The 10,835-nt window shown below is 39.0% G+C and overlaps 1 protein-coding gene across 1 annotated transcript in view; it reads left to right on the top strand.

Moving 5' to 3' along the window:
* The first annotated feature begins 4,697 nt into the window (after positions 1 to 4,697).
* The window catches only part of LOC133638999 (protein-lysine 6-oxidase-like), a 6,892-nt gene continuing 754 nt past the window's right edge, over positions 4,698 to 10,835 (top strand). Inside the window, exons 1-3 of the mRNA XM_062032054.1 lie at positions 4,698 to 5,374; positions 8,891 to 8,999; positions 9,298 to 9,479. Coding sequence (XP_061888038.1) covers positions 4,744 to 5,374; positions 8,891 to 8,999; positions 9,298 to 9,479 — 922 coding nt within the window. The 5' untranslated portion in view covers positions 4,698 to 4,743. The remainder of the gene's footprint in view (positions 5,375 to 8,890; positions 9,000 to 9,297; positions 9,480 to 10,835) is intronic.

Raw genomic sequence — 10,835 nt, 5'->3', positions numbered from 1 at the left:
GATATATTTTTTTATTTTCCTGAGGGAACTCTCCTGAAATTAATCAAAAAAGTACTATCTATCTATCTACATTCATCCATACATACATACATACAGTACATACATACATACAGTACATACATACACACGTACATACTAGTACCGGTATACCGGTAGTAGTACCTACCGGTTGACCACTAAATGGTAACACCAGAATAAGTTTTCAACTTGTTTAAGTCAGGGTACACGTTAATCAATTCATGGTAAATTGGTGATTCATTAGTATACCGGTACTATACTAGTACCGGTATACTAATGAAACTATACTAGTACCGGTATACCCTACAACCCTATTTCAACGGTGTGTAGAGCTGAAAACAAGGCGGGCATAGGGCATTTTTCTTCTAGAAAGGCTAAATGGTGCCTAGTTAAGCACCCACGCATATTTGATGAGCCGGACGTGACGTCATGTAAATCCTAGAGTTGTTCAAAGTTATGCGACGGTGACAGTTTGACTCTGGAACAGACTCTTGCTGTTTTACTCATTGTATTTGTCATGGTGATTGTGCGCTGCCGAACATGCTCCTCTATTATTTTAATTTTTAATTTTTTTGTTTGTAGTATACCGGTACGTAGTAGTATACCGGTACTACTACGGTATACCCGTAGTAGTACCGACTAAATGGTAACACCAGAATACATTTTTCAACTTGTTTAAGTCAGGGTCCACGTTAATCAATTCATGGTAAATTGGTGATTCATTAGTATACCGGTACTATACTAGTACCGGTATACTAATGAAACTATACTAGTATAGTACCGGTATACCGTAGTAGTACTGGTATACGGTCCACGTTAATCAATTCATGGTAAATTGGTGATTCATTAGTATACCGGCACTAGTATAGCAGTGGTCCCCAACCTTTTTGTAACTGCGGACCGGTCAACACTCGAAAATGTGTCCCATGGACCGGGGTGGTTTATTTTTTTATTTTATTTTTTTGTCATAAAAAAATACAATCATGTGTGCTTACGGACTGTATTGATCTATATTGATGTATAATGTAGGAACCAGAAATATTAATAACAGAATGATTGAATAAAAAATAATAATAATAAAATTGTTATTTTTTTTATTTCTTGTGTGGCCCAGTACCAATCGATCCACGGCCCAGTACTGGGCCGCGGCCCGGTGGTTGGGGACCACTGTAGTATGGTACCGGTACTAGTACAGTGCACTACTAGCACTATTACTGGTATACCGGTAGTAGTCCACGTTAATCAATTCATGGTAAATTGGTGATTCATTAGTATACCGGTACTACTACAGTATACCCGTAGTAGTACCGGTATACCTACCGGTTGACCACTAAATGGTAACACCAGAATACATTTTTCCATTTGTTTAAGTCGGGGTCCACGTTAATCAATTCATGGTAAATTGGTGATTCATTAGTATACCGGTACTATACTAGTACTAGTTTTTATTTTTTATTTTTATGTCATAAAAAAATACAATCATGTGTGCTTACGGACTGTATTGATCTATATTGATATACAATGTAGGAACCAGAAATATTAATAACAGAATGATTGAATAAAAAATAAAAAAATAAAATTGTTATTTTTTTATTTTTTTTATTTCTTGTGCGGCCGGCCCAGTACCAATCAATCCACGGACCGGTACCGGGCCACGGCCCGGTGGTTGGGAACCACTGTAGTATAGTACCGGTACTAGTACAGTACCGGTACTAGTATAGTACCGGTACTATACTAGCACAAGTACCGGTATACCGGTAGTAGTCCACGTTAATCAATTCATGGTAAATTGGTGATTCATTAGTATACCGGTACTACTACGGTATACCCGTAGTAGTACCGGTATACCTACAAGTTGACCACTAAATGGTAACACCAGAATACATTTTTCCACTTGTTTAAGTTGGGGTCCACGTTAATCAATTCATGGTAAATTGGTGATTCATTAGTATACCGGTACTACTACGGTATACCTGTAGTAGTACCGGTATACCTACCGGTTGACCACTAAATGGTAACACCAGAATACATTTTTGAACTTGTTTAAGTCGGGGTCCACATTAATCAATTCATGGTAAATTGGTGATTCATTAGTATACCGGTACTATACTAGTACCGGTATACTAATGAAACTAGACTAGTATAGTACCGGTATACCGTAGTAGTATACGGTCCATGTTTATTTAATTCATGGTAAATTGGTGATTCATTAGTATACCGGTACTAGTATAGCAGTGGTCCCCAACCTTTTTGTAACTGCGGACCGGGGTGGTTTATTTTTATTTTTTATTTTTTTGTCATAAAAAAATACAATCATGTGTGCTTACGGACTGTATTGATCTATATTGATATATAATGTAGGAACCAGAAATATTAATAACAGAATGATTGAAGAAAAAAATAGAAGAAAAAAAATATATATATTTTTTAATTTTTTTTATTTTATTTATTTGTTGTGCGGCCCGGTACCAATCGATCCACGGACCGGTACCGGGCCATGGCCCGGTGGTTGGGTACCACTGTAGTATAGTACCGGTACTAGTACAGTACCGGTACTATACTAGTACCGGTACTATACTAGCACAAGTACCGGTATACCGGTAGTAGTCCACGTTAATCAATTCATGGTAAATTGGTGATTCATTAGTATACCGGTACTACTACGGTATACCCGTAGTAGTACCGGTATACCTACCGGTTGACCACTAAATGGTAACACCAGAATACATTTTTCCACTTTTTTAAGTCTGGGTCCACGTTAATCAATTCATGGTAAATTGGTGATTCATTAGTATACCGGTACTATACTAGTACCGGTATACTAATGAAACTATACTAGTATAGTACCGGTATACTGTAGTAGTATACGGTCCACGTTAATCAATTCATGGTAAATTGGTGATTCATTAGTATACCGGCACTAGTATAGCAGTGGTCCCCAACCTTTTTGTAACTGCGGACCGGTCAACGCTCGAAAATGTGTCCCACGGACCGGAGGAGGGTTTATTATTTATTTATTTATTTTTTGTCATAAAAAAATACAATCATGTGTGCTTACGGACTGTATTGATCTATATTGATATATAATGTAGGAACCAGAAATATTAATAACAGAATGATTGAAGAAAAAAAATAAAATTAAAAAAAATAAAATATTTTAAAAATGTATTTTTTTATTTTTTTATTTCTTGTGCGGCCCAGTACCAATCGATCCACGGCCCGGTACTGGGCCGCGGCCCAGTGGTTGGGGACCACTGTAGTATAGTACCGGTACTAGTACAGTGCACTACTAGCACTAGTACTGGTATACCGGTAGTAGTCCATGTTAATCAATTCATGGTAAATTGGTGATTCATTAGTATACCGGTACTACTACAGTATACCCGTAGTATTACCGGTATACCTTCCAGTTGACCACTAAATGGTAACACCAGAATACATTTTTCCATTTGTTTAAGTCGGGGTCCACGTTAATCAATTCATGGTAAATTGGTGATTCATTAGTATACCGGTACTATACTAGTACTAGTTTTTATTTTTTATTTTTTTGTCATAAAAAAATACAATCATGTGTGCTTACGGACTGTATTGATCTATATTGATATATAATGTAGGAACCAGAAATATTAATAACAGAATGATTGAATAAAAAAATGGAAAAAAATTAAATAAAATCTTTTTTATTTTTTTAATTTTATTTATTTCTTGTGCGGCCCGGTACCAATCAATCCACGGACCGGTACTGGGCCACGGCCCGGTGGTTGGGAACCACTGTAGTATAGTACCGGTACTAGTACAGTACCGGTACTATACTAGTACCGGTACTATACTAGCACAAGTACCGGTATACCGGTAGTAGTCCACGTTAATCAATTCATGGTAAATTGGTGATTCATTAGTATATCGGTACTACTACAGTATACCCGTAGTATTACCGGTATACCTTCCGGTTGACCACTAAATGGTAACACCAGAATACATTTTTCCACTTGTTTAAGTCGGGGTCCACGTTAATCAATTCATGGTAAATTGGTGATTCATTAGTATACCGGTACTACTACGGTATACCCGTAGTAGTACCAGTATACCTACCGGTTGACCACTAAATGGTAACACCAGAATACATTTTTCCACTTGTTTAAGTCGGGGTCCACGTTAATCAATTCATGGTAAATTGGTGGTTCATTAGTATACCGGTACTATACTAGTACCGGTATACTAATGAAACTATACTAGTATAGTACTGGTATACTGTAGTAGTACCGGTATACCGTACAACCCTATTTCAACGGTTTGTAGAGCTGAAAACAAGGCAGGCATAGGGCATTTTTCTTCTAGAAAGGCTAAATGGCGCCTAGTTAAGCACCCACGCATATTTGATGAGCCGGACGTGACGTCATGTAAATCCTAGAGTTGTTTAAAGTTATGCAACGGTGACAGTTTGACTCTGGAACAGACTATTGCTGTTTTACTCATTGTATTTGTCATGGACTCGGATGGGGAAAAAGGTATAATGTAGGACTTGTAAAGTTATAAGATGTAGTGCGCCGACTAGAACTCCAGACGTTATCAAAGAGACGTCCCGGTTATATGAGCGCTGCTTGTGTAACACGCCGTGATGCCAAATCCACGCAGCAGCTCCTCCTCCTCCTCCTCGTCGTCGTCGTCATCATCTGCAGGCTGCTGGCGTGGATCAATGTGTGACTTCCCTGACTGACATGCTGGATGTGTAACTCTCCCACAAAGACAAGTGCCACGGTCACGACCATGGGATCACGCGCCGGCACGCCACTTTACGCATACGCCTGCGTCTATTTATTGGTCGCCACCCTCCAAGGGGCGCGATGTCAGCGCCACCCCGGGACTAACAAGCCCAAAGCCGCCCAGCTCCGGCAGACTCTGCAGTGGTCGCACAACGGCAACGTCTTCAGCATCCTGACGCAGGGCGCGGAGTACCAGCCGCCCAGGCGCCGGGGCGCGCCCCAGGAGCGCGTCCAGCCGCGCCCGCTCACCGTCATCCACGACAACACCCGCCAGGAGCAGGAGCAGGAGGAGTCACCTGCCGCTCCCGGGCCGGCCTCCGAGACGCTGCCGTCGGCGCTGCAGCGGCTGGTGCGCGGGCGAGAGCACCGCAAAGTCCAGGTGGAGGCGGAACAGAGCCGGCAGATAAATGACACCCGGGAGAAAGTCACCGTCAGCCCGCCTGTGCCCAGGGAGGACATGATGATGGGCGACGACCCCTACGACCCGTCCAAGTCCATAGACAGCGACAACCCGTACTACAACCACTATGACGCGTACGAGAGGCCCAGGTCCAGGTCCAGACCCGGATATGGCACAAGGTACCATCAGTACGGTAAGAGTCAGGGGTTTGCTTCTGTCAACTCCACTTTTTACTCCGCGTTGCTTGAGCTGGAAGAGAAGTTTGCCAGATGGGAGATTTAAAAGAGACATTTTTATTTCACATAAATACTTTATTCTAATATTCACATTTAAACGTCAGCTTTATGCTTACATTCTTACATGTGGCCACCAGATGGCGCCACTTTCCCCCATTGCTTTTTTTTTTTATATTTATAAATTGCAACTAGGGATGTCCGATAATGGCTTTTTGCCGATATTGTCCAACTCTTTAATTACCGATACCGATATCAACCGATATATGCAGTCGTGGGATCAACACATTATTATGCCTAATTTGGACAACCATGTATGGTGAAGATAAGGTACTTTTTAAAAAAAATAAAAATAAAATAAGATAACTAAATTAAAAACATTTTCTTGAATAAAAAAGAAAGTAAAACAATATAAAAACAGTTACATACAAACTAGTAATTAATGAAAATGAGTAATATTAACTGTTAAAGGTTAGTACTATTAGTGGACCAGCAGCACGCACAATCATGTGTGCTTACGGACTGTATCCCTTGCAGACTGTATTGATATATATTGATATATAATGTAGGAACCACAATATTGATAACAGAAAGAAATGGGGGGAGGGGTTTTTTTTGGGTTCGTGCATTAATTGTAAGTGTATCTTGTGTTTTTTATGTTGATTTAATTGAGGAAAAAAAAACAAAAAAAACGATACAGATAATAAAAAACCGATACCGATAATTTCCGATATTACATTTTAACGCATTTATCGGACATCCCTAATAATAATCAAAATAAGTACAAAAACAGGAGAAAAAAACAGTGCCAGGGGTTTGTAAACTCAAAATAACTCAAATAGAATGCAAACATTGCTTCTTTTCCTGATTCATGCTTGATGACATCAGTGATTCTGGGGCCCTTAAATCCTTCTCCATGGCCCCCCTGACTGAAATATTAATATTGCATATCTGTATGTTTTTTTCCCCCCTGATTACTCATTCTAAATGTGTAATCAGATGCAATGTTTGATAAGTGCATTAATAGTTTTTACATGGACTTGTTTGACTTATGTAACATTGTTTATTTTTACAGCACTATTAAAACAGTGTTAAAAGTTTGTTTTTTTTGTTTAAATCTTACAATAGAAAAAAAAAACATGCAGGAAAATCCATGGAATAAGCAATACACATCTTTTATGGAATACCCCCGTCCCCACAAAAAAAAAATGGAGTTATGTAAACATCCTTGTCTTTGGAAAGGTTGACCCCCAAAAAAGGAAAAATAAAGGAAAAAAATAAAAAATCAAAGTATTTTTTATCATCTGGGTCTAATTTCTATGTCAATAACTTTTTAATCATCTCGTGATTTTATGAATTTGTTACCAATGTTTTAAGTGGTTCTTGGAACTCTTGGAGCCCTAAGGTTATTGGAACCCTAACCCTAGGAGGAGTTTGCCAGATGGGATATTAAAAAGAGACATTTTGATTTCACATAAACTAATCCAATACTTTATTCTAATATTCAAATTGAAACATCGGTTTTATGCTCAAAATCGTATATTTGTCCACCAGATGGCGCCACTTTTCCCCATTCAAAGCATGCAGAGACGTTGTTTGCCTTTTACTGAGTTATGCTGGATGACATCATTGATTCTGGGCCCCTTGAATCCCTTCTACTGTATATGGCACCCATGACTGAAATATTAATATTGCATATATGTTTTACTTGTTGTTGTTTTTTTTCAGATTACACATTTGAAAGGATGACAATCCTAAAAAATAGATGTAATGTTTGATAAGTGCATTAGTAGTTTTTACATGGACTTGTTTGACTTATGTAACATTGTTTATTTTTACAGCACTATTAAGACAGTGTTAAGAGTTTAAGAGTTTTTGTTTTAAATCTTACAATACAAAAAAACATGCAGGAAAATCCATGCTGGAATAAGCAATACATATATTTTATGGAATGAAAGGGGAAAAAAATCATATTTGCAGTATTTTTAGTCCTCCGGGTCATCAAATTAGGGATATTTTGTCTTATTTCTGTGTAAATAACATTTAATCATCCTGTGATTTTATGAATTTGTTATCAATCAATCAATCAATCAATGTTTATTTATATTATCAATGTTTTAAGTGTTTCTTGGAACGTTCACCTCAACCAGGGGTGTGGAACTTGTTTTCATGGAGGGCCACATGGCAGCCATGGCTGCCCTCAGAGGGCCACTTGAGTGAATTAGAGAATATAAAAGTCTCATTATATTATTGCCTATGCATTTGGTTATTTGATTTGTGTACGTACAAATTGATGGATAACTTGCTTTGAAATCGTAAGTCCAGGTGACAAGCACATATTTAAGTATTTATATATATATTTTTTTTACAAACTATGATACAATATCTAATAATTTGGGGTGTTTTTTTTTTTTTAATCACATTTGAATCTTAATTTTTTTAGTAATTTTAAAAAATCGATATTTTGCTCAATTTAATTCTGTCTCGGTTTAATTCCTTGATTCTTGTCTTGTTTAATAGATGTCATCAGTGTTTAATTCCACATACTGATATACTGAAGGTCGTAAGTGTTGTACGTGCGTACAAATGTTTTAAATTAAAATTTTCTCTAAGATTATATTTCATCATATTGGATTTTTATTTTTTGTCATCTGGTTTCAATAAATTAGTCTTTTATTTTTACAGTTTTGATTGACCGGGCCCCCGTTTTGCGTTATAAGCGTGTGTAAAATGTCAGTTTATTAATGACAGGGCACTTCATATGGAATTTACACATTCCTAGCCGCTTCCTGCTCTGTCACTCATAAGAACATAATGGCCGATTTCAAAATAACATGCTGTCAGAAGAATTGTATCTAAGTTATCACCAAACGTTGTGTTACATTGAGTTCAGCTCGCCCTGCGAGAGGACAAAAGCTCTCTTTGATCTTACCAAGCAAAAGGCTTGTAAAACTCCACTGTGTAGGACGGGGAGCGACATGAGGGTGTCGGTTTCTTTGAGGTATTGTAATCCACAGGAAGATTTTGTCTTGGCCCGAGATCTACAAAGCGGAGAGGAAGCAGGACCTGACTCCCCTCCAGGCACCTTTTCTTTGAACTGTTTTGTGATAAGGGCGATGGCTGTTTACGACCCCCCTCCCTTAGAAACAGCTGTTGCCATGTAATCGGGGAAAGTCCAAATAAAAGAGGATGCGTACAACCTTTTCGTCAGAGTGTGGTGGGACACCTGTACGAGGGTACAGTGTCTACGGGTTTCTCCTCAATTGAGCTAAATTGAATTCTGTCTCTGTTTAATTCCTTGCTTCTTGTCTCGTTTAATAGATGTCATCAGTGTTTGAACCTGACACATGCTGCCAAAGTGTTAGAAACAGCTCAGCCACAAGCATAAACTGGATTCCGACGAAGCGGATATCCTTTTAAGCACACGTTGCGATGTATTGTTGTATGTTTAAGGATATGAAACTTGTGTGCCGCAGGTCTTCCTGACCTGGTGCTTGACCCTTACTACATTCAGACGGCCGCTTACGTCCAGAGCATGTCGATGTACAACCTGAGATGTGCGGCCGAGGAGAACTGCCTGTCGAGGTGAGTTGTGGACACAAAAAGAAGGTGTAATCCACAGTCCCATCATAAAGTGCTCGCGGCAAACAGAAGCTAAGATGAGCCAGCAGTGATGGCCTCCACGGAAGGTAAACACAGGAAAGAAGCCCGAATGGTAAACACATCATCGGACCCAAACAACATGTCTCCTTGTTATTTTTCCACCCGACATTTAAGCTTCTTTTTTTTTTCCCGCTGGAAGAATGTTGCACGTCCGCTGTGGGGAAGAAAGAAAAAAAAAAAAAGGACAGAGTGTGACATATTTTATTGTTTTGTTGTGCAGCTCAGCCCACTCGGCCCGGGACTACGACAGCCGCATGCTGCTGCGCTTCCCCCAGAGAGTGAAGAACCAGGGCACGGCCGACTTCCTCCCCACCAGGCCGCGCTACGCCTGGGAGTGGCACAGCTGTCACCAGTGGGTATATGAACACACCGCATACACTATTTTAGATGTCATACAGACTAGTGGCACCTTGGTCAAAAAAAACTGTCATACAAACTTTGTAACTTTGGATGCATTCATTTTCCAACACATTGCAAAAAAAGTGGTCAGAGGGGCATGTTCACCACTGTGTTACATGGCCTTTCCTTTTAACAACACTCAGTAAAGGTTTGGGAACTGAGGAGACACATTTTTGAAGCTTCTCAGGTGGAATTATTTCCCATTCTTGCTTGATGTACAGCTTAAGTTGTGGTATTTTCAACATTTTCAATGGGAGACAGGTCTGGACTACAGGCAGGCCAGTCTAGTACCCACACTCTTTTACTATGAAGCCACGTTGATGTAACACGTGGCTTGGCATTGTCTCGCTGAAATAAGCAGGGGCGTCCATGGTAGCGTTTAGGGGTGTCCGATAATGGCTTTTTGCCGATATCCGATATTCCGATATTGTCCAACTCTTTAATTACCGATACCGATATCAACCGATACCGATATCAACCGATATATGCAGTCGTGGAATTAACACATTATTATGTCTAATTTGGACAACCAGGTATGGTGAAGATAAGGTACTTTTAAAAAATAAAATAAAATAAGATAAATAAATTAAAAACATTTTCTTGAATAAAAAAAAAGTAAAACAATATAAAAACAGTTACATAGAAACTAGTAATTAATGAAAACGAGTAACATTAACTGTTAAAGGTTAGTACTATTAGTGGAGCAGCAGCACGCACAATCATGTGTGCTTACGGACTGTATCCCTTGCAGACTGTATTGATATATATTGATATATAATGTAGGAACCAGAATATTAATAACAGAAAGAAATGGGGGGAGGGAGGTTTTTTGGGTTGGTGCATTAATTGTGTATCTTAAAAGTGTATCTTGTGTTTTTTTATGTTGATTTAATTAAAAAAAAAAAAAAAAAAAAACGATACCTATAATTAAAAAAACGATACCGATAATTTCCGATATTACATTTTAACGCATTTATCGGACATCCCTAGTAACGTTGCTTGGATGGCAACATATGTTGCTCCAAAACCTGTATGTACCTTTCAGCATTAATGGTGCCTTCACAGATGTGTAAGTTACCCATGTCTTGGGCACTAATACACCCCCATACCATCACACACTAATACACCCCCATACCATCACACACTAATACACCCCCATACCATCACACACTAATACACCCCCATACCATCACACACTAATACACCCCCATACCATCACACACTAATACACCCCCATACCATCACACACTAATACACCCCCATACCATCACACACTAATACACCCCCATACCATCACACACTAATACACCCCCATACCATCACACACTAATACACCCCCATACCATCACACACTAATAC

The sequence above is a fragment of the Entelurus aequoreus genome, linkage group LG21 (assembly GCF_033978785.1).
Source record: "Entelurus aequoreus isolate RoL-2023_Sb linkage group LG21, RoL_Eaeq_v1.1, whole genome shotgun sequence".
Classification (NCBI taxonomy): domain Eukaryota; kingdom Metazoa; phylum Chordata; class Actinopteri; order Syngnathiformes; family Syngnathidae; genus Entelurus; species Entelurus aequoreus.
The sequence above is the reverse complement of the archived record's forward strand: the minus strand, read 5'-3'. Positions and strand labels throughout refer to the sequence as shown.